Source organism: Onychostoma macrolepis, chromosome 17 (genome assembly GCF_012432095.1).
Source record: "Onychostoma macrolepis isolate SWU-2019 chromosome 17, ASM1243209v1, whole genome shotgun sequence".
In the NCBI taxonomy this organism is placed as follows: Eukaryota; Metazoa; Chordata; class Actinopteri; order Cypriniformes; family Cyprinidae; genus Onychostoma; species Onychostoma macrolepis.
In genome coordinates this window covers 32,082,558-32,107,865 of record NC_081171.1, presented here as the reverse complement: position 1 = coordinate 32,107,865, position 25,308 = coordinate 32,082,558, and the positions used below count along the sequence as shown (strand labels likewise).

Here is a 25,308-nt window from a genome sequence, read left to right as displayed (position 1 = left end):
TAGCACCAAAATTACATACAATATTAGAATGTTTAAAGGAGTGGACTTGAAAATCGCGGGAGCGAAACACATGTTGCGGGAGCAGGCGGCATGGTCAGAAATTCAGCGGGAGCGGGTTTAAGAAAACACCCGAATCCCGGACATTTTGGGCGATTTAGAAAGGTCCAAAAAGAAGACGTGTCTGGGGAAAAGAGGATATATGGTCACCCTAACATATCAAAGAAATGAAACCAAAACTATTGCTTGCTGGGTATATATATTTGAACATAATATAACTATCTTTTATAATGTCCAATATTCATATGCTTTTTAATAGTTTTTCGTGTTTTGGGGCACATTTAATTAATAACCGCTGAAATATAGGTCTTCGTCACCTTTTTGGCCGCTTCGTGTATCTGTAGCGTAATACCACAAACAGAAATGCAGCAGAATCCAGGTGGCGGCTCTGGCTTGACCGCGGTCATCCTGCCTCACTAAAACGCTGCGTAAATCAGTGAAGCAAAAAAAATAAATAAAAATTTTAAAAAAGGAAAGGAAAAAGTAAAATAAATCCCCCCAAAAAAAGAGGCAAGTTACAGCAAAGTTTTGGAAAAAAAACAATGCAATTTTTATTATCATTTTTATATATTTTTTTAATTATAAAAACTGTATTCAGGCAATGTCAGGCAGAATATGTCTATATATACATATATCTATCTAGCTACAATCCTTGCAGGTCATGTTTAACCCTAAACAGTGATGTGATAACTGTTAAGTCGTCTCATAGAGTGGCAAAATGTTGCCTGAGGTTTTTCAGGATCTGCTGAGTGTCCACATGCTCAGGAAAAGCATCCTCTGACTTCTGAGCAGCCATGTAGCTACTTTGAAGATCGCCCACCTTTGAGTGACACAGAAATGTCAGTTAAAATAAAGTAATAAAACACTTTATTTATTTAGCCGAAAAAAGCATGAAAATATACATTTATTTTGTAAGTTAGAGATGAAAACATAGCTTTGATTTTGTCATTTTATTTAGATAAAATAATTTAACCAGGAGCAATATTGTAATTTAAAAAAAAGAGAGAATAGCACACATCAGGGTTGAGAGTCATACCTTATCAGAGAGAGTGGCAAAGTTAAAATGCGGCTCATACATGTGAGGAGACAAAGAAGCAGCAGTCTGCAGAAAAGCTTTCGCCTGTACCAAAACAAAAGTCTTTCATGAGACAAGTTGCCCATCCTAACCCTAATCCTAATGTCTTTCTAGTAAATGTATTACAGGGTGAACAATCCTGCTTCTGGGGTGCGATCCACTTCACTTTTTTTTTTATGGCCTTCCTTTGCTAACTTCCCTCCGTCTCAGATGTTGTCATTGCTTACATTGTGCGAGTGCCACTACTGGCAGAAGTTGCTATGCAACAGATTTATTAATTACATTTTTCCCCTTATGAATTTGTCTGGTGCATAATTCTATATGACTATAGGTATGCTTGGGCTGTTGGAGAAAATATAAAATTTACACGAATAAAATAAAGCACTATTTATCTGCTGTGACATCACAATCACTGTGGTATTTAGAGCTGCCTAAAGTGTGCATATGAATCCGCTCCATCGGTCAAAATTGAGGGCTTGAGTCGAGGGTCTGTCCATATAAACTTTCCTCGTCCACTTGACAAAATGGACTTCAAAGTGGGCTCCTTAACATGCTCAAAAACAGGGAGTCAGCTATTTTGGTCTGAATGTTGATTTTTTTTTTAACTACTCCTACAAGGGGAATCACACCAGACTTTGGCTACATGATGCCAAAACACTGGAGGAACCATAAACTTAAAGAACTGTCCCAACTTTTTGTGAAATGTGTTGCAGCCGTGTGATACAAATTACATTTAAGTTGGTCAGTGAAAACAATGGAAATCTTTTCTTTACACTTTTATCAATTAAATAAAAGTTAAAGAGAATTAACAAATCTTGAACTCTAAAAATGCTTTCACACCGGTGAATCTAGAAATAGATGTTTTATATTAATTTGCTTTGTTTATATAATAGTGATTCATTCAAACATTGCTATATCTTTAGCTATAGATTATTTATTTTGCATTTCAGTATACAGAGATGAAACTCATCAAGGGTGAGAATGATGACAAAGACGATCATGTTCTTATGTTTTGCTTTTGGATTTATTATAAAATGACTATTATAACAAATTTTACTACTTCAGTGTACTGAAGTATAATCAGGGGTGCAGATCAGTTTCTCGGTCTGGTTCTCATGAGAGCGCCTGGAGATTCGGTTTGGTGCTCACACCGCACATAGTGTGACTCATTAAATACTAGGGCTGTCCTCAACTAAAGATTTTTCTGGTCGACCAGTAGTCGTTCATTTTATGCATTACACGACTAAACACACGTTTATCAATAAACAATTTAAATCATAATAATGAGGCTTTAATTGCCTACATAGCCTAATAAGCACTCAAGCGGCTTGGAATCGGCAGACTGACCGGCTGGTCACCGGTCCGGGCTGATCATGTGGAAAATTGCCTAATTCCGGTCCCTGGCCAGTCGATTGGTGCATCTTTAAAATAAACGTAGAGTCTTCACAGATTCGAAAGGTACAATGCCCTCCAAAAGTATTGGAACAGTAAAGACAAAATTGCTCTGTTGGCTGTGGATTCAAGACAATTACAAATATGATTAAAAGATGAATATGAGACAAAACTACAGAATGTCACATTTCATTATTGGGTGATTCAACACATAGATGTTTTACCAGCTAAGAAGTTCAGCACTTTTAGAGAGTTTCATCCCTCTATTTGATGTGAGCATAAGTATTGGGACAGCTGCCTCACAGGTCTTTCTAAGTGATCAGCTGTGTCCGGTTGCATTAATTCTTCAGATATTAAAAGCAGGGAATATGCCGAATCAATTATATCCATTACTTCTGCATTCTGAATCTTGCATTCGATGATGATACACACAAACCAGGATGAAGATGAGGGAGCTGACTTTGAGAGAAAAGCAAGCAATTTGGATGCTAAAAGAAAAGAGGAAGTCAATTAGAGCTCTAGCAAAAACAAAGAGCATGGAGAAATCAAGAGTTTGGAAACAACCAGCGACACCAGCAACCAACAACGACCTGATCGGCTGAGAAAACAACAGTAGTTGATGGCAGACGAATCATAAAAGCTGTGAAAATGAATCCTAAAAGACGTGTCTGTAAAATCACCAACAACTTCCAGAAAGCTGGGGTGATGCTCTGACAATCTACTGTCCTCAGGAGACTTTGACACAGAATTACAGATGCTACACAGCAAGATACAAACCTCTGACCAGCTCCAGAAATAGAAAGGCAAGATTAGAGTTTGCAAAAAAGCACAAAGGTGAGCCAGAAGAGTTTTATAACTGTGTTTATGGACCGATGAGACAAAGATGAACCTTTATCTAAGTGATGGGAAAACAAAAATGTGGAGAAAAAAAGGGAACTGCAATGATCCCAAGCATACAGCCTCATCTGTAAAGCATGGTGGAGGTGGTGTCATGACATGGGCACGCACGGCTGCCTCTGGAACAGGCCTCTCAACTTTACTGATGACTTAATGTATGATGACAGTAGTAGAATGAATTTGGAAGGGTACCAAAGCATCTTGCCTACCAATATTCAAGAAAATGCCACCAGATTCATTGGGAAGTGCTTCATATTGCATCAGGACAATGACCCAAAACACCCTGCCAGTTCAGTCAAGGAGTTTATCAGGGCAAAGAAATGGAAAGTCATTTAGTTCAGTTGAATCGTACTAGAGTTCGTTTTCCCTCTTATTTATTAACCCTTTTAAACCGGCTGTGTCGGCGCCGACACATCAGACCAAGCTGTATTCATGTTACCATAACTCTTCTACCGTTTGCACTATCAAAATAATTCAAATTGCTCCTGATCGCAGACAACATGCGCTTTTCAGCAATATATGGCTTATTACGGTAATTTCTTGCGCTCCGTCAACAAATGACGGCAGATTTCCGGGAGAGCGGGAAGGGAGAATTACAATGGAGAGATAGGGAGCGCGGAGTTTGTTATTGCATAAAATAATAAACAAAATGAACAAAAACATGGTCAAGCAGGAGTAAACAGCATATGAGTCGATTAGGATGATTTTTGATGAGACTTTGGGAGCAGGCTGAGTGAGACTTTTTCACATGTGGTGTGTGCGTCGCTATAATGAGTCCGTGCATGTAAATGAATGGGTGTATGCATGTACATGCATGTGTAAATGTGTGCGTGTATGAACAAAAAAGCCTCCTGAATGAAAACTGTGCAACCCAGTGTCCCAAAAATACTTGTATATATGTATTATAGTTGAATTTTGAAGTAAGAAGTTGGATTATTTCGATTATGATTTTTCTCTTTTTTTTCTAAATAAAAAAAAAAAAATCAGTTTTTTTTATTTTTGTCTATTTAAATTCTGTTTACAAACTCAAAACACAAGATTAATGGTCAAAAACTGTACTTTTTTGAAAGCCATTTGTTTTCTGAAAAAATTGACACCTTGCACTTGAAAATAGCACATTCTGTTAGAATTTTACAGTCAAATGAACAAAATGTGTGAAAATGACCTATTTTACCCTTAGGTTTTAAAGGGTTAATAAACTAGTGTTTTCTGAGTTAGTGTCACAAAGATGAAGTTAAAAATCCTGACTCGCCATCTCCTCATTGGACGCGCCTTTAGAAAGAAATGCATATTTACGGATTATAATGAAAGAGTTTTTGTTTTGGATATTATTTATTTAGTTTTTGTAGAAATTCAAAGCTTTCTATAGATATATTCATCATGTCTGTAAGGAAAACTGTCACTGAGTTACGGGAAGCGCATCCTATTAGTTTTCTTTATTTTAGAAAAGCATGTTTTCTTGATATTGTGAGTGCACACAAATAAAAATATACCCTTTCCAGTTCCGAACGATGTATTATTATTACCTTTATGAGCAACATTTACAGCGTATTTGTATGATGTTCTGAAGCGCGCTTCAGCTTCCACTCTCTGCACAAACGATTGGATATGCACCTAGTGCACATTTATCTAGGTTAAATGTTTAAACTAACATTTTGATATGCTTTGAGTATTTCATATCTATAGATTTTATTTTTGGCAAGTCGTAATTACAACATTGTATGACATTGTCTCATATATGATGCTCATAAGTTTCTTCATATTGCGTTTTTATGTCATGACAGCAAATCAGTAAAATAATAAAAATTGCACTATGAAAGATCTCCATGATTAGCCTGTTTTTGCACTTCCTGTTTTTCCCTGCTTGAGAATTTCTGTCCAATGAACGGATGACCTTTGCACATGTGTGGTTGTGTTTACAATTTCTGGTTCACTTACAAAAAGGGCAGTGTGAAAGCGAACCGCACCAAACAAACAAAAAAACCCATTCTATTTGGTCCGGACCAAAGCAAGTGAACTATCGGACTTTCCTGGTGTGAATACACCCTTAGATTGCCCAAATCAATCTCCAGATTTAAATCTGATTGAACATGAATTTCACCATCTGAAGAGGAGAGTAAAGGCAAAAACTCCCCAAAACAAGCAACAATTGGAATTGGCTTCATTAAAGGCTGGGAAAAGTATTTCAAAGCATGAGAGCAAGAGTCTGGTGATGTCTATGGGTCACAGACTCACTGCTGGGATTGTGCGCAAGGGATGCAACTAAATAATAGCTTTTAATCTTTTATATCTGCCTTATGTTCAACTGTCCCAATACTTATGCTCACATCAATGAGTGGGATGAACTCTAAAAGTGCTGTTCTTTTTATTTGGTAAAACATGTATTTATTGAAACGGCTAATAATAAAATTCTGACATTCTGTAGTTTTGTCTCATATTCATCTTTTCATCATATTTGTAAATGTCTTGACTCCACAGCCAACAGAACAATTTTGTCTTTACTGTTCCAATACTTTTGGTGGGCACTGTATATGACCAAAAATGAGGGAGTATTTTAAGAGCAAGTGAGCGCTCCGGCGCCTCCATCTGTCCCGCAGCGAGCTACTGTTCAACTTCCACTCCGTGTAGCAATATATAGTTTGATAATATTATTATATTTTAAAATAAAAAAGAATATTAAATAAAAATACAATTATTTTATAGAACACTTAAAAAATACATTTACGTATATTTACGTTTAAATTTCTTTCTTTTTTTTTACAAGAAGTTCCAACATTATTAAACCTAAAATCAGCAAACTTTTATTTTGGAGGGTTGCTGGCAAGTTAGCATATGTACTGCCGGTTTTAGCGCTGCTGATTGAAGCATGTCAGTGAATGAAATGTCACAGTTTTGCATATTTGCTCTGAAACCGGCAGCACATAGCCTAGACTTATGCATTTAGTTCGAATGGTAATCCTTTACAACACAATATTAGTTAGTCGATCTAAAACAGTGTGAATTAACAGACGTCAACCATGTCAGTGTGCACATGAGCGGTCTGAACTTACAGTGGGGCAAAAAAGTATTTAGTCAGCCACCAATTGTGCAAGTTCTCCCACTTAAAAAGATGAGAGGCCTGTCATTTTCATCATAGGTATACCTCAACTATGAGAGACAAAATGAGAAAAAAAAAATCCAGAAAATCACATTGTAGGATTTTTAAAGAATTTATTTGCAAATTATGGTGGAAAATAAGTATTTGGTCAATAACAAAATTTAATCTCAATACTTTGTTATATACCCTTTGTTGGCAATGACAGAGGTCAAACGTTTTCTGTAAGTCTTCACAAGGTTTTCACACACTGTTGCTGGTATTTTGGCCCATTCCTCCATGCAGATCTCCTCTAGAGCAGTAATGTTTTGGGGCTGTCGCTGGGCAACAGCGGGTTGAGATCTGGAGACTGGCTCGCCACTCCAGGACCTTGAAATGCTTCTTCTGAAGCCACTCCTTCGTTGCCAGGCGGTGTGTTTGGGATCATTGTCATGCTGAAAGACCCAGCCACGTTTCATCTTCAATGCCCTTGCTGATGGAAGGAGGTTTTCACTCAAAATCTCACGATACATGGCCCCATTCATTCTTTCGTTTACACGGATCAGTCGTCCTGGTCCCTTTGCAGAAAAACAGCCCCAAAGCATGATGTTTCCACCCCCATGCTTCACAGTAGGTATGGTGTTCTTTCTCCTCCAAACACGACAAGTTGAGTTTTACCAAAAGTTATATTTTGGTTTCATCTGACCATATGACATTCTCCCAATCCTCTTCTGGATCATCCAAATGCTCTCTAGCAAACTTCAGACGGGCCGGACATGTACTGCTTAAGCAGGGGCACACGTCTGGCACTGCAGGATTTGAGTCCCTGGCGGCGCAGTGTGTTACTGATGGTAGCCTTTGTTACTTTGGTCCCAGCTCTCTGCAGGTCATTCACTAGGTCCCCCCGTGTGGTTCTGGGATTTTGCTCACAGTTCTTGTGATCATTTTGACCCCACGGGTGAGATCTTCGTGGAGCCCCAGATCGAGGGAGATTATCAGTGGTCTTGTATGTCTTCCATTTTCTAATAATTGCTCCCACAGTTGATTTCTTCACACCAAGCTGCTTACCTATTGCAGATTCAGTCTTCCCAGCCTGGTGCAGGTCTACAATTGTGTTTCTGGTGTCCTTTGACAGCTCTTTGGTCTTGGCCATGGTGGAGTTTGGAGTTGGACTGTTTGAGGTTGTGGACAGGTGTCTTTTATACTGATAACGAGTTCAAACAGATGCCATTAATACAGGTAACGAGTGGAGGACAGAGGAGCCTCTTAAAGAACAAGTTACAGGTCTGTGAGAGCCAGAAATCTTGCTTGTTTGTAGGTGACCAAATACTTATTTTACCGAGGAATTTACCAATTAATTCTTTAAAAATCCTACAATGTGATTTTCTGGATTTTTTTTCTCATTTTGTCTCTCATAGTTGAGGTATACCTATGATGAAAATTACAGGCCTCTCTCATCTTTTTAAGTGGGAGAACTTGCACAATTAGTGGCTGACTAAATATTTGTTTTCCCCATATTTTTATTTTGGTCATGCATCTGCACCTGTGCTCCACTCATGTGCATCCCTGAGTATAAAGTATAGCAAGTGTAAGAAGTCACAGTCTCATGTCATGTAAAAAATAAATAAATAAAGGCCAGACACCAACAGCCTAGAGGGGTTAAGTATTTAACATTTTAAACTAGTTTTAACTAGTTAACTACAAATGAAATAATTATTAATGCTATAATAATTAAATAATAATACCTTTTAAATATTTTTTGATTTAATTTAAAATCTCATTTTTAAACGTTGCTTCAAAAAGGACATGTCAAAAAGAGTGCTTCAAATTTTATCTTTAACTGTAGAAGCTGCTAAATATATTCAGCCAACACAGATTTGTTACTGCTGTAGTTTTGTTACTCTGAGTTTACTCTGCATCACTTTACACACAGCTCTGTTCTGACATCGAATTGTCATGGTTTTGTTTCATCCGTTGCTACAGTTATCACTGTCAATCATAGCAATGACTAGTGAAACAACTGAGCGGATTCACTCCTGTAATTACACTGTGAATGGATCATTTCTGTACACGGAATCATCATTTCTATTAATTTCCCACTGATTTATGCGATCTGATGAGCATTAACTCATATTACGCGATCATATCTCTGTATGAATGAATGGCAGAGACACGCATTTTCCTTTACCACACACACTGAAGCGCGCGTGACGCTCGCGGTGATTTCAGCATCTGCCGACTCAATGAGGACACAAACACACGAACAACATCTCCAGAACTGCTCTGGGAGTCACTTCATGAGCGTTTCATTTGAGTAAAACTAGCGTCATATACACACAGAAATGTAAAGGAATTCACGGCAACCCGTCAAAATAAAAGTCCGGTTTAATTTGAAGACATTGCAGCAGAAATATATTACTATTGTGCAATGTACATACTATTACTACTAAAATTATGAAAACTTTATTTTTTAAGGAATGATCACACAACATTTCTTCCATGTTTTAATTTTAATAGTAAATCCCCTTTGTTTGCCAAAAAGTTTAATTTTCAATAATTTAAAGATAAATAAAATTTATGTTTTATGCCTTCATTTGATAACCAGATACACAACACAGAATTTCTGAGGAAAAATAAAACATTTCATAAGGCTATTTTAAGAACAAATAACAATAAAACATTAGATGAGAGAAAATAAAACATAACTTTATAATTTTCTTTAATCATAGCTATAATTATAATAACACCTAAAATATGTTGCGTGTAAAAAGTGTTTGTTTCAGCCACTTGAAGGGTGGGTACATTGTGTGCACATGATCAGGATGGTACCACCTCCGCCGCATTTTAAGAATGGAAAAACCCTGTTTGCAGGACTATACATTATTTGGATAATTAGTCAAAAACAACAAAAGTTATGTCTGATTCTGTTGCATAGAACTGAATAAAAAATAGCACATTGATATTAAATATTAATATATTTTCTGTCCAATTTTCTTTCAATAAAAGTGTGGTTATTTTAATGGCTTGTGTTTTTTATATTCTGTGTCATTAAAATTGTGTTAAATTAAAAAGTCTTACAAAACTACTTTATATTATTGAATAAAATAAATAATTATTACAAAGCAATTTCGGTTTTCGACCAAGCACATCCAGAATTCTCGGTTTCAGCCCAGAATTTTCATTTCGGTGCATCCCTGTAACTGCATGGAGTGCACTGTGTTTGCAACCACATGCTCCTTTAAAGGAATCACACACACACCAGTATGCAGAGAGACATTTAAGAGGGTTTATTCTCCAAATAACTTTAAATTCATGTTGCTGAAAAACGTGTTAATAAATGTTGTGTGTATGGACTCTTGTTTTTGTTCCACGTTAGTTTCCTGCCCACTAATTTTTGCCTCTTACAAAAGCCACAAAGCCTTCTAAGAAGACAATAAAGGCTCATGTCATGCCTGAGCTGTAGTTAGGCTGAAACTTGAAAGTTAAGTTGCACAATGTTTAGGTTTTATTATTATTTTTTTATTACTATTATTTTGATTTGTCTTAGTTTTAGGTTGTACTATGTTTACCTTTTTTAAAGTAATTTGAAATTGATTTTTATATTTTTATATATTTGTATTTGCATTTTGAATATAATATGGCAATTAAATGCACTAAATGGGTTTAGTTTTCACAGTTATTAATATATGCAATTTCAGCAATAAAAATGTAAATTTTTCTAATAAGGAAACAAATTACTTGTTCATTTTAAGAGACCTGACTTATTTTCTCTTGTATATTTAGTATTGCTCTTTAATAAAGAGAAAGTTCTTATTATCCGATTACTCGATTAATCGATAGAATTTTCGGTAGAATACTCGATTACTAAAATATTCAATAGCTACAGCCCTACTAGACAATGACATCTCTGAATTCAATAATGAAATGCCTTTAACTGAAAATTGAGAAAATTGAGTGTTTAATCTTATCATTATACATTACTGACACTCTATCCTCCAATTTGATACTGTTAAGTGCTTTGACACAATCTGTATCGTTAAAAGCGCTATATAAATAAAGATGACTTGACGTGACCTATTTTGCATTAAAAAAAAAATAACAGGAAAATGAAAAAAACTAAACACAACCCATCACATTTACTGACAGATTTTCAAATCAATTTGATTCTGATTCACAATCTCTGGATTAAATTCAGTATTAATTCCTTTGAAAACATACTGTATGTAACAGTACATGTACATTTTCCTTAAGGAAAAAGTGTTAGTGTTGACTTTAGTTATTGAGAGACTGTTTGATGAGGAGAAGACTAAACTGACCTGCTCGATGCGGCCTTTCCGTAGCTCCAACACGGCCAAGTTATTGTAAGCCTCACCGTGGTTATTGTTAAAAGCCAAGGCCAGTTTAAAGCATTGGTAAGCCAGAGTCAAATCACCAATGCCCTGTGGAATAGAGAAAGAGGAGAAAAGCCAGAAATGTCCATAATTTATTAATTATTAACGTCATTACAGACTGACATTTAGATTTTTTCAAACAGCATTTTCCATCAATTGTTTCTGCTTTGAGAACAATGGCAGCTCTCAATACTTTAATAAATACTTTCTTTCCCTCAAAATCAATGTGCAATTTATTTATTTTATTCAAAACCAGTTGATGTACACAAATCTCAGAAAATCTACAATAAAAAGGGAAATTAAAAAAATAATAATAATAATCAGTCTTTTTCAGCAATCAACACTTTTGCCACTTCTTTGCCATCAAGGGAACATGGGAAGCATACCTGGCTTTCCATGCTCCACTAAATGTTTGGTTTGCAAAAAGACATTCTTTTGAGTGGGTTATTGAGTGATATCAGTATGAATCAAACTCCTGATTGGTCTGAATCAGTCGGACTGAGTATTAAATGTCTGGGAGTTTGTCACAGCAGTGAGGGACAGTGATTGTTATGAAGAGTGGCCATGCTCTCTCTCATCTGGAGACTGTTATACAGTGGACATTGGGTTTTGTAGTGTCTGCTCACCACTGCAACATGTCCCAGATTATACCAGACATCGGCCTGTTCCTCATCACTGGACACCAGGGCTAAAGCTCTCTCAAAGGACGACAGGGTCATATCATACTGCTGGGCGTAGAAACAGCACAGGCCCAGATTGTTATACAGCTGGCAGTTGAACACCCCCATCTGCAGCAAACGCCTGAACAAAAACAGGAGACAGAGGCTGAATTTACACAAGATATTAGGGCTGGGCAATTTTTCGATTAATCGTTTTTTTTATTGACGTCAGTTCGATATCGATTCTCAAAAGCCACGAATCGATCTTTTCCGGTATTTATTTCAGCACGCATTTAAAACAAGATCTGATTAATGTGATTCTTATGATTAGTCTTCTCCACTAGATGCGATGCGCGATGTTACAACAGAAAGCCTGTCATTCATTCAGTGATTAACATGGCGGAGATACTGTTGATGAGAACCAAGAACAAAGCCATGCGCGTGATTCGTAATGCTCAGGTGAAATGAAGCATTTGATATTACGCATAAGGCGCCATGATTTCCACAATGAATGAATGAAAGGCGGATGGCGCGACACACCCTTTTGTTTACTCCACACATACTAAAGCGTGGACGACACTCGCAGTGTTTTTATCTACTGCCGTCTCACTATATGATGATATTAACACACTGCTGCTCTGAGAGTCATTTCATTAGCATTTTACAGTTTAATTTGAGAAAACTACCGTCATATCACATGATACACAGCAGCTGCAAGTTCCTCACGGCAACCTGTCAAAATAAAAGTTTAGTTTAACATTAAGAGCAGTCTTAAGACTCAATGCAACTACTACTATTAAATATTAATAAATCTTTATTTTTAAAGGAATAATCCCAATTGTTTTCTTTTTAATTTTAACAGTAAACCTCTGTTGTGAAGCACTTTGTTTGCCAAAAAATAAAAGGGTTTAATTTTCATTTGATTAGGATAAATTAAATTTTTTTTTTTTATGCCTTCATCTGATTACCAGAAAAATTAAGAACATTTTATAGGACCCTATTATTGTTTAAGAAAGGACCCTATACAAAAAAAAGAATAGGTTTAAAATACAGACCTGTGGTTCTTAATTTCTTTTTATTAATTCACTATTTGTAAACTGATGTTTACTGTTCATTTTGTTATATTTTTATTTTTAACGGTCGATTAATCCAACAATTAACATTTTAATTATGTGCTAACAATAATTGGACTGAAAAAGTTCATTCTCATTAATAATGATGTAGACATGCTCTCTAGCCAGTCACAACTCTGAGTTTATGCATATACTTCACATTACGCAGGTTCAAATTTGCTTTTCAAACCAGAAGAACAGCTTTAAAAAAACAACACCTTTTTCTTTAATCATAAACGCTGTGCTATCATTGTTTTTTTTGTTTTTTTGTGATGTGCAACCTGTATATATCTGTTAACTTCTGAAAATTTGTTGCAGGGTTTCACAATCCTTTAAAATTCAAAGTTCGTCAAATCCAGGATAGATCTCATTTTTTGTACAATGATGTTGACTACTCTGCATTAGCTCTACCCTGCCGCAACTTTACACATTTTCAATCATTTTCATGTTGAATCTCCAAAATAATTTCCCAGATGATAGTTCCCCAGTCATACTTATTGCCTGCTCACCTTTATAGGGATGTTTTTGTTATCATCTGCTCTATGATCGTAGCTATAATAAATAGCTCTATTGTGTGTGGGGTTGTGAAACGCGTCGATTTTTACAAAGCTCATCGTTCTGAGAAGCGAGGTGTACTCTGATTGGCCAGTTATCCAGTGCGTTGTGATTGGCCGAATACCTCAAGCGTGAGATGGAAATGTTCCGCCCCTTACCGTATTGTGATGCCGTGTCCCGGCGCAACACAAAAACAATAAAACCCATTATAAACGAGGCATTTGTTGGATTCAGTGAGGACATAATTGCTGATTATAATGACTCATGCGGTCTTTTTACGCGTTGCGCCTCGTAAAAACATAACACCATGTCTGCATTTGTGTTTGTAGAAACGCCAAACAAGCACTACTCTACACTGCTCAAAACTCTTTAAATATCGAAACGTACTTACAGGCTGTGAGTCAGAAGCGCCAGACTGTCCTTGCGACGTTGGAATTGCCCCACTTTATAGTGTTTACAGCCATTCATAGCGTTCACATTCTAGTCTATTCTCTCCCAGGTTCAGGAAACAGTCCTCCGTAAAATGCGCTGCACACACTTTAATATTTGCGTTGAAACTGTTCTGGAACAGTGTTCTTTCATTGCGTATACGTTTGGGCGGTGTTTTGCAAATCTTCCCACACCGTGACGTAGACATGTGGGGGCGTGTTTAAATGAGCCGTTTTAGGAGGGCGTAATCGAGTCTCAACTTTTATAAAGAATATCTGTTTGGGTTTGAGACTTTAATCTTTGCAAATTTACAGACCTTATAGAGTCTGGGAATGTGTCGTCACAGCGGCAATGCATTCTGGGAATTTAGGTCACGGGAGCTACAGCGGAGACTGAGTTGTAGTGAATGTAGACTTTTTATATTATTTAATGTTTATATTATTCTACTTAAGATCGCGTTGCAGTGGTTAAGGCTTACTGTATCATCAATTGTTATATCCCTTTGCACGGCCGGTGTGAAAAACGTGCTTTCTCCGCGTTAGAAAGCCGAAAAAGCAGAGGTTTTACCTGCAGACATTGATGATAAGGCCAATGGCAATTGATCATTCCAACGTGATCTAAGTTGAATCATAAACATTAAATATGTCTACATTCACTACGGAACTCAGATGAAAATTAAACCGAAACTCATATGGTAAACATCTAAAATAAAATGTGGCTTTTTAATTCATCTCTGTTGATTTAATATATTATAGATACAGTGATTTGCATTAAACTGTAAGCCCTCACACCACTAATAGAAAGAAATCGTATATGGAAGTGTTATTGCGGCAGCTCGTTAATATCCGGACGCTTTTTGTACGGATTAAGTTTCCTTCATTCATTTGATCACTCGCATCGTTGTTCGGCATCGCTAGTAGGAATCTTCAACTTGGTTTGGTCAAGTCATTTGCATTTGTATTTATTTGCATAGCATCCACAATACACATCGTTTCAAAGCAGCTTCAAGTTCTGTTACCTCTATAATGGCTTAACTCTTAACACTGAGCAGTTTTACCGGGCAATATGACGATATAACAATGATCCACTGTTTGAGATCTAGCTGTTGTGTATTCTCCCCTTACAAAATTAGCCATGGTTTTGCTACTCTAACCATAGTTTATCCATGGTATTTAATAAGATTGTGGTTATAGGAATGGTAATACATACACCAAAAACACGGTCGCACGTTTACTATAGTAAAACCATGGTCAATTGTCGTAAGTGTTTTAGCAGTTAGCATATATCAGTACCACTGTAGTGAAGGAGATGAATAGTAATGAATATTTGCAGCCTCTCAGACAAACAACAGAGCGATTTTTTTTTATTTAAAGAGATTTACATATTAGTCCGTTTTATTCTAAGCGTATGTAAGATGTTTTTCAAAAAATATGAATGTAAAACGGTCGGCTTTTTCTGTGGTGATTTGCATTTGTTTACGCTGTGTGCTCCTGAGCGTGACCTAAAACATGGCGGAATCCGAAGCGGCGTGATGTAGCTCTATATATGCACAAACAGCTTGTAACACTCCAAAGACAAAGGAAAACATGAAATCGCATCATATGACCCCGTTAACACCAGAAATCACAGCTGTCCACCCTCCTCTTTTTCGCTCGCTCATAAGATGTGTTAGCAGGGTTGGTTCATTCAATGGCAAAATATACTGTATATCGTCGGACAACTTGTGAACAAATCGCCAATAAAAAGCTCTTAAAACTGGCAGCCCTGGACACGGGGCTTCTCTCTCATGACCAATTTTCAGGATACTGTGGGCCAGTTTTACTAAACAGGGCAAATTAGCGTTTAGAGAGCAATTCCAAAACAGCGCCGATGGGAGGGGAAATTTCTACAGGTGATTTACTAACAATGCGCAAAATAAAGAACACCGATGCAACATCTCAAAGATGTTAAAAGAAGGTTATATTTTAAGATAAATTTAAATCAGGTTTTGTGTTTTCAGCTTTGTTTAAGGTCACACTTCATGGGTATTTTAATATTGTTATGATATTTTGTTAAATCCTAATTAAGTGTGTACTTCGGCACACAGGGCCTTGCATTATAGTGTTTTGCTTCCTATTGAAAGGGTAGGTGTTTTTTCATGAACATTGTCTTTTTCCTCATCACTTGCACCCATTTCTGGTGGCGTTCCACAGGGATTCATTCTGGGCCCTCTCTAATTTTCCTTTACTGTGCTTCCTCTAAGTTATATATTTCTAAAATATGACAATACATATCTTTGTCATGCCATGATGTCCAACTTTACATTTTAATCAAATCAAATGATACTTGTTCATTTGACCACATATATTTTTCCACGCCTAGCTGAAATTAAATTACATTAAATACATATAAATAATTATATTTTAAATGGATGAGATGCAGTTTTACTTTTTTTTTATCAACCCTCCACAGTGTGAGTAAATCACTCGCTTATGTGACTAAATGTTCATGCTAGGCGATTAAATAATGTCTATCATTAGCCATTGGGCAATAAATAGTTAGATTTCCCTCTCCAGTGTTTGAGTTAGATTAAGTGTAAGTTTAGTACAGATATTTTTTCACTCGTCTTAAACACTCTGAGTTTCACTCTCTGTCTGTAAAGAGAGAGAGCGAGAGAGTCTTGCATACCACGCAGAACTGGTGCACTACATGAAAGTGATGATTTTTGTTGTATTTTCATGTCAAAATAATGGAGCTCATTTGGAATAATTCAGCCTTTTTAAAAGATGCAGAAGCCACTGGCAGTTTCTTCTTTAGTGGATGGAGCTAATGCGCAAGCAGCTATCTCAAAGATGGTGCTCACCTATTAAAGTCACTGTTTTGATATCAGCAAATCAGCCTGAGCAAACACTGACAATATAATTAATATTCATATAATATTCATTACCAGCAGCTCATCAGACCTTTCATGTTGTTTTTAGTAGTAGTATTATCATCTTATCAGTATTATTTTTAGTTTTTTTACAGATACACCGAATGATCAACAACAGTTGATCAGTTTTTAACAGTTCTGTTAAAATATGCATCCATACATTTTCATTTCTAGACAATTTCATGGTTAGTTCTAATGGTAACACTTTACAATAAGGGTACATGAATAATCATGTACTAATGCCTAAGTTAATACTTAATTCATCAAATACTAATGATTATTAAAGGTGTTAACTAATCATTAATTAATGAAGAGCTATCCTTAACTACAACTGGAGTCATATGGATTCACGCATGAATAACTGTTGTTAAAAAGAGCTTTTTCCATCTTCAGCATTGTCATAAACATTACTGGGTGGAAAAAGATTAGTTGATCCTCCTCATCAAGTGTATAAAATACCAAATACACTAATAACTGATTTTGTTTTGTGTTGTTCTCTTTCCCTTTAAACTCATCCTGACTAAATAAAAATAAATAAGAACATTTGCAGAACAATCCACACCACATCTCTTAACCGGGCTAAATACTCGCTGTGTTAGTACATGTGTTTTTCATAGTAAGTATAATATAAATCATGAACACCTGAGAAGAGATGATGCCAACAACATTCAAAACTACCAAACTTTGCTATAAGTTTGATTGCAACATATAATCATTGCTGTTAATAGTGTTCATCGTCTGTTTGATTACGTCATTAACTGATTTTACCGTACATTTCTGCCACATGTACATCAATTTGAGATAGTCACCACTGATAAGCTACTAAATATAATGTAGAAACTTAATTTCCTGTAAAGCTGCTTTGCATCGATTTGTATCGTGTAATGCGCTATACAAATAAACTTGAATTGAATCATAAAATACACATGTACTAACAGTGAGTATTTAGCCCGGTTAAAAGAGATGTGGTGCGGACTATCAATAAGTCAGAGAGCGGAGGTACAGGATCATCACGGCCTGCGTCTGGATGGACAGTGAACTGTTTCCCGGTTTGGGCATTTCTTTAGGATTGTTCTACAATTGTTCTTTGTGGATTTTGAGGTTTTATTTTTATTTAGCTGTTTATAAGTCACAGCAGGGTGAGTTTAAAGCGAAAGAGAACAACACAAAACAGACAAGATCACTCAAAGCTGAATATGTCAAAAGCTCAAATTATGATATTAAATTCTTTCAATTTATTTCAAAGCCAGTGTATTTCTTATTATTTCTTATAGAGGCTGTTTGATTTAGTTGACCCATAAATGTTAATTAATGCATTAACTATCAAACATGTACTAACATGTAATTAAGGCTGCCGTTATTCATGCGTGAATCCATATGACTCCAGTTGTAGTTAAGGATAGCTCTTCATTAATTCATGATTAGTTAACAACTTTAATTTAAAGTGTTAATTTTAGGCATTAGTACATGATTATTAACCCCCTGGGGTCGACAAACGCATATACGCGTTTTGAGGCAGATTTTCCTGATAAGGCCGAAATGAGCTTGAATTACTCTGCTATTTTTGATCGTACAGATAAGAGCAATACACCATTCGAATCTGTAAGGGGTCTACTTTTATTTGTGTACACTCATAATAACAACCAAACTTTGTGCTTTTGAAGAATAAAGAAAACAAACAGGGTGTGCTCTCTGTCTTCTCCGTCTCCGCGAACTGCTTTTTGAAACATGTCACTAAAATGAACTGTAACTCAGCAAATACTTCACACAGAGACATGAGAAATATATCTATAGAAAGCTTGACATGTCTACTGTTAAATGAAGCAAGTCTTACCGAAAACAAATATTCTGTGATAAAGTAATCCGTAAGAAACCAAGGACATGTCCAGTTTTTCCGTCTGGTCTCATTATCTCTAATTATGTCACGCCCACGTGCTGCTCACGCTATTGTTATTACAAACCTCCACGCGAGCCACGCGGCATGTAAACGCCCACACCACCGTAAACAAAGCAGCAACGCGTTCATCTCGGATACTTTTCATTTTTGGAAGAACACGCTGTGAGGAATAAGCCTTGTATTTACCCCCAGAAGACGCGCTGAGAGGAAAAAGCTTTGTTTACCTCTCAAACCGAACACGAGCGCAGCTGGAGCCGGCGGAGGAGGAGATACTTTATACCGAGTAAGTAATGTTTCTTATTGGCATTCGATAATGTGTTGTTGTGACAAAGTTGAAGGCATTTACTGGTGAACTTGTCCCAAACTATAACTCCAGAATAAAATGTGTGAAATCGCGTGCAACATTTTGAAATATGATAGGCAACCTTTCATTGCATTTAAATGTTGCACGACGTGAGGATAGTTATATGTTCTATAAACAATGATATAAAAGTAATGTCTAAGAAAGTTTAGACCAATCTTTACTGTGAAGTAGCCTACTCCGTTTGCAAATACCTGCTCAAACATGTTTATAATAAGCTTAACAATAATAATTTAGTTTCTCAGTTATAAAATGTTGTTTTTGTATTGTATGATAATTCAAATAAAATCACGTGGGCAATATTGGTGATTGTTAATGTAATATAGTTGCTCCTGATAAGCCTATCAACATGCTCACTTATTTATTAATTTTAGTGGGGGGGGGCTTTATTTATTTTGAATAGTAACGGTATGTAGGCCTACATATTATAATAAATATAATGTGCTGTTTTTGCTGTACTTTGGATCAAATAAATGCAGACTTGGTGAGCTGAAGACACTTCTTATAAAAAAAACATTACAAATCTTACTGTTTAAATAATTTGCCTGGTAGTGTATGTATTGTCACCATGTTTGCTTTGTCTTTGTCCGATCATTGTGTTGCTCACGTCTGTTTTGTGTTTTCTCATGCAGTTTCTGCTGTCTCCTGTTTTCCTGGGTTCCAGTTTCCTGCCACTGTTTTGGATATTTTGGATATTGCACCCACGATGTCTTGACTCTTCTGTTGTTTATTTGTTTGTTTGTTCCTAATAAACTGTTTAACTGCACTCGCAAGTGAATCTCAAGTTATTTTATGTGATAGTTATACGTATACACATTTCTTTCTTCCTCACATTCTTTCTTGTAACTCTTCTCTCTCAGTCACACACCTGACTGAATGGCTCATTATCTTCTCAGGTGTGAGTCACAGCATTATCCAGGATAGGTCACGCCCTCTCGCATAGACCCTTTCTACTCAAAAAGTGACTTAGGAAATTTAAATCAATATATTGTTTTCTCTGAATGAGTGAGTTTGATTATTTTCAGATCATTTTGAAGCAAATATTCTAGGCTACAAGATCCAGTTCTCAAAAGTCTTGTGAACAAATGTTCTGTATGTGTTTTATGGCCTTATTTCAGTTACTTTAAAATTTTAGTTTCAAACCACGCATAAACGTTGTTTTCTCAAAAACACAATCACGTACGTACATGCTGCTCACATATTATTGTAGCCCAGTTTGTGCTGAATACAGTGTTTTTAGACTTTAGCCATTAAAATGTTTATAAGCAACTGAAAAAAGCACAAATGTCAGGGCATGTCAAAACTTCTCCGGGGCCCCAAAACCCCGTTTTGTATAATGTACACTTATTGTATAGTGTTACCGTTCTAATTATAAAAATAGTCCAGAATTTTTTTAAATGATTAGTTTCTATCCTTATGGTCTCACTCTTTGAAAACATGTAATGGCATGTCAAGAGTTTAAATCCTCCAATCAGAGCTTTTCTCTTAAAAAGATACATTTTCTGCCCAGTGTTTTACTTAAAGGGATAGATCACCCAAAAATAAAAATTTTATGTTTATCGCCAGAAGCGATCTGTCGCGCGTACACGTCACTCATTGTGCACACAGTGCACAGAGATCGTGGGTATGACGGCTAATCAAAATGGTAATTACTTGCGCTTATCCTGATTGTTCAAACCAACTTAAACCTAAAAGATTACGTTTGCTCGCGCGAACTCATCCGGGAGTGTTGACTTTTCACATATTCCCAGACATCGCTTCCGGCACTTGCATAAACTACGCCAGAGCGCATACAGACGTCACGCACCGGATGCCGTGCACATGCTCAGGGCAGTTGGACATAGTGGTGTATTAGAGGTAAAAAATGATAAAAAAAATAATGTTCAGTTTCTCGTACAAATCGATCATTTCGTGTCTTAGGACATCAATGTATCGTCACGAGCCACAGGATTTAATTTGGATTTGTCTGTGCATGTTTTTTTTACTCTCAAAGATTGTGTGCCCATTGACTGACAGATTTCAACGGTTTGAATTAAAAATCTTCGTTTGTGTTCTACTGAAGAAACAAAGTCACCTACATCTTGGATGCCCTGGGGTAAGCATATAAACATCACATTTTCATTTTTGGGTGAACTATCCCTTTAATCTTCCCAACCTGGCAACCGTGCACACACTTTCTCTGGGCTGCAAAAAAGCACTGATGATCTGTAAACACTGACAAACATGTATGATGGAGTTTAGCGAGATATTCTGCTCAAATGAAAGTGTTATATGCCTATGCTGTTTGCTGCTACTAAATCTGCGAACAAACCTCAGTAACAAACTGTACTGTTAGCGATTGTGGTTGCTGAATAAATGCACTTACACAACCTTTGTGCTACGTACAAAGTAAACATTTTAAATCACTTAGAAATACTACAATTAGAAATTTAGCTGATTTAGCTTTTGACGGAAGCTTCTTAAGGTTTTACCCATTTTTTTTAATAATGTGAATGAAAGAAAAAAAATGTCACCTGTAAAAGCGCAGGGCAATCTCCGGCTGGTCTGTGTAAAAATGATTGCTGCCAATACAGGCAATGGCCTCCACGTGCGTGTTGTCCTGCTTTAATACTTCTTTATAGTATTCTGTGGCTGAGGTTATGTTATTCATTTCCTGATGGAGACAGGTAGATTATTCTATTACATAAATATGACAAATTAATCCGAAGTATAATAAATGATGCACACAAATACCTCATGGACGCGTGCAATTCCCGTGAGCAGCGTGACCTCGGCGGGGAAGTGATCCAAGCCTTGCTTGAACACGTTCAGAGCGGTGATGGGCTGATCAAGCCGCTGATACACCTGCGCAGCACAAACAGCTCTTACTGGGAAGTAATTACAGGAAGCTGTACGCAACAAAGGTTGACCTGTCTATGGTACCTTTGCGAGGTAGAGGTAAGTATCAACAAATTCTTGGTGTGCGAGCGCTGATCTGAACTGCTTCTCAGCTTCACGGTGCAAACCTAATCTACAAACACAATCGGTTGATTGGCAATAAATTGACAATAAAACACTCGCTTAAGGGAATAGTACACCAAAAATGAACTTTTGCTGAAAATGTGCTCACCCTTAGACCATCCAGGATGAGGATGAGTTTGTTTCTTTATCAGGTTTGTAGAAATGTGTCTCTGCATCAGTGTCTCAGCAATGGATGCTCTGCAGTGAATGGGTGCCGTCAGAATGAGAGTCCAAACAGCTGATAAAAACATCACAATAATCCACACCACTCCAGTCCATCAGTTAACATCTGGAGCTGTTTGGACTCTCATTCTGACGGCACCCATTCACTGCAGAGCATCCACTGCTGAGACACTGATGCAGAGACACATTTCTACAAACCTGATGAAGAAACACACTCATCCTAATCTTGGATGGCCTGAGGGTGAACACATTTACACCCATTTTTGGATGAAATATGGCTTTAAAGGGCTCATGAAATGCATTTTTTTTATTATTATTATTTTATAATGTTAACTGAGTTGCACTTCTAATCTTTAGGGCTGCCCCTAAATCGACTAACCGTTAGTTGACCAGAAGAGGCTTGGTCAACCAAAATTTTATTAGTCGCAGAAAAAAAATTACATTGGCAAAGTCACGCAGTCCGTGACGGACAGATTGTTAACGGCTGGTCTATGTGGTAATACATCAGGCAGGACATCCAAACGCTCGCCTACCATTCATTGACCTCAAATATGGCTTATCGTCTGAAATATGTTAGTAGCAGCAACTTTACATGGCCTCTCAATCTAATGTTAAAGGTGCTGTATGTAGGATTTTGACTCTACTAAAGCATAAAAATACCAAAATATGTTTGCAGATATTTAAGAAACATGCTAAGTTAACATACTTGTTTATCCGAAAAACAATTCTACAGTCAGTTATTCTCCTTTGAAAATGTGCATTCCGGCCCGGAATGTCTGTGTTTGTTATAGTTTGTGAAACCCGTCCACTGCCAGTTTACCCGATTGTATTTCGGCACCGCGGGTTGCCAGTTGGCGGACAACACAGCGCATTTAATTTCATTCATCGGCATGTGCGCTCGTTCCTGTTGGTGTCGTTAATCTGGCAACCTGCATGATGTCAAATCTGAGGAGGAGGGGCCGGGTGAAAAAAAAACATCTCCAATATTTTGAATTTGGACTGCAATACCGAGTTCAACTGCTTGGTGTCAATCCTACATACAGCACCTTTAACCTAGAGAAATGTGCGCTGTGCAAGTGTGTGTGTGTGTGTGTGTGGAATGTGGAAGCTGAACAGTAGCTCTCATCTATATTGTTAGTAAACTAAACAGACCTGTTTTTCTCTGAAAAGCGCCTATAACAATATTGTAATAAATGGCAATAACTTACTTGAGGAATGTTATATGTAGACAAAATTTTATTTAGAAGTGTAAAACACCCAGATTCAACTTTCTAAAAAAAAATCCAAACTTCAGGAGTCTCTGTTTGAGTACACAGTAAAAAACACCCAATTGTTGCTTGCATTTTTCTTAAACATCTGGAAATTAATTCATTCTTAGAGAAAACAAAAGGAAAATTGGGACTTTAAATTAGCTAGACTGAAACTTCAAGTTCTCCTGTTTATAATGATACATGGCACTTGATGCTGACTGCTAGAACAGGTCGGAAAACACAAAGAAAAGTGCAGGTGTGTCAGGTGCCCCAAAAATGTTCTAGGACTTTAAGGGCATGTCAAGGGGAAATTGTGACGTCACGATTCCTGATTTAAAATCCAGGTGTTTCAATAGGGCAGAAAAGAATAACTAATCTTTTAAACTGGGGAGTTAGTTTTGAGTTCTGAAACATACAGTATGTTCTTATGGTAACCTCTCATATGTGTAAATATCAAGAACATTTTGATTCTCCATTTCATGGTCCCTTTTATACGGGTCAGTTGACCAACATTTCAGCCAAACCAGTAGCCTTTGTCAACAACGTCTACTTGTTTGGCTGAAACATTAGTAATAAACAAACAGTTCTTATGGTAGTGCACAGTTATATATTTTCTTCATGTAGTCTGCTCCTTTGACTTGAATCTCAAAAGGTGTGCGCTTGTTTTACTACTTTATTGACAGATGCTCACCTGTAATAGCATTTTCCCAGTTGTACTTTCCACCACCAGTCTTTGAACTGAACATGTTCAGTGGCAAGAGCAGCCAGATCTAATGCCTGCAAACGGGCAAAATGGAAAATGTAACGTCTGATACACAGCAAACAGCTATTACAACAGAATGATGAGAGACCTACTTACATTTTTTACATCATTTTCATGATGGAAGATATATTCAAACAAGGTCTTGTGTATGAGAGGGAGTGACAAGAGTGGAAACAGTTTAGAAAATCGCATCTTAGGTGCATTAGTTTAATATACAGTAGTCAACATTTGAAGTGGATCAAAAGTTAATCAAAGTTGTCCTAAAACAAGAACGCATTTTGGTTTAAGGTTTTAGGACAACTTTGATGAGAGGTTTTGATCCACTTCAAATGTTGACCAGTGTATAATGATATATTATGACGTTTAATATATATATAGTTATACTACGGGCCGTTGAATGCTTGAATCTGATTGGCTGACGAACGTTCTATGGTGTGCAATTATTTTCAGGGAAACGCACGGTGAATGTAGTTCCAGGCAGCTCTTGACCGCATTACGTGACCATATCACTTCGCCACATGATTTCTGTTATTTCAAAGCTCTTACAACAGCAAAATAACCAAAACCCACAACGACACTGGCCAAATAAATAAATATAGTAAATAAAAGGATAAAAACGACAGATCATGTCCATATTTGTGCCACAAAATTACGCTTTATTATGTACGGAAAGCACACACTCTATCTCTCCCGCTCTCTCTCCCTCACAGACCGCACATACATAACAATTACAGTTTGCACACACTAGCATACATCGCGCTAATGTTGTTAGCACTACTCTGACGATTTTATCAGTAAACAACTTAAAAACTACATGACTTCTCACAAGCGAGGTAACAACAACGGCACGGTTCGTGAAGAAAAGGAACTAAGTTTCACTATAATTTGAGACATTGCTGCCGAACACTATTGAGAGACGCACAGAGGTAATTCTCTCTCGCTCTCTCTCTCTTTCTTTATCTCATAACTTAGTTATTAACTGTATTAACTACATTAATATGTTATCAACGGCTCAAGCCTCCGTTACTAGGTTTAAAATGACGTTTAGGAATTAGCAACAGAGGCCTTGGATGAGATGCGGAAGAAATAATCCTACTCACAATAGCGATTTAAGTAGAAATACTGGACGAATGCCTTGAAATATATCATCTGATCGATGTCTTGAGGTGTGGCAACCGTAGTATAAGCGGAATAATTGACTTCGGTCCGTTGAATTATTAGAAAAATAATGCACACCCGAGGTGTAACGTTATATAACTCCGCTTCGCGTCGTGACCACATCACCACCTCGGGTGTGCATTAT

The 25,308-nt window shown here is 36.9% G+C and overlaps 1 protein-coding gene across 6 annotated transcripts in view; it reads right to left on the bottom strand.

Moving 5' to 3' along the window:
* Positions 1-583: 583 nt before the first annotated feature.
* The window catches only part of ttc8 (tetratricopeptide repeat domain 8), a 29,135-nt gene continuing 4,410 nt past the window's right edge, over positions 584-25,308 (bottom strand). For 2 of the 6 annotated variants that reach the window (XM_058749850.1, XM_058749851.1), the window contains 8 exons: positions 23,934-24,019; positions 21,732-21,819; positions 21,543-21,653; positions 21,323-21,462; positions 11,512-11,686; positions 10,811-10,933; positions 1,094-1,177; positions 584-877 (listed from right to left, as the gene is read on the bottom strand). In XM_058749850.1, coding sequence (XP_058605833.1) covers positions 761-877; positions 1,094-1,177; positions 10,811-10,933; positions 11,512-11,686; positions 21,323-21,462; positions 21,543-21,653; positions 21,732-21,819; positions 23,934-24,019 — 924 coding nt within the window. In that variant the 3' untranslated portion in view covers positions 584-760. Of the gene's footprint in view, positions 878-1,093; positions 1,178-10,810; positions 10,934-11,511; positions 11,687-21,322; positions 21,463-21,542; positions 21,654-21,731; positions 21,820-23,933; positions 24,020-24,101; positions 24,147-25,308 lie in introns of all 6 variants that reach the window. The other 4 variants (XM_058749853.1, XM_058749854.1, XM_058749848.1 and 1 more) reach the window with 3 other exon arrangements.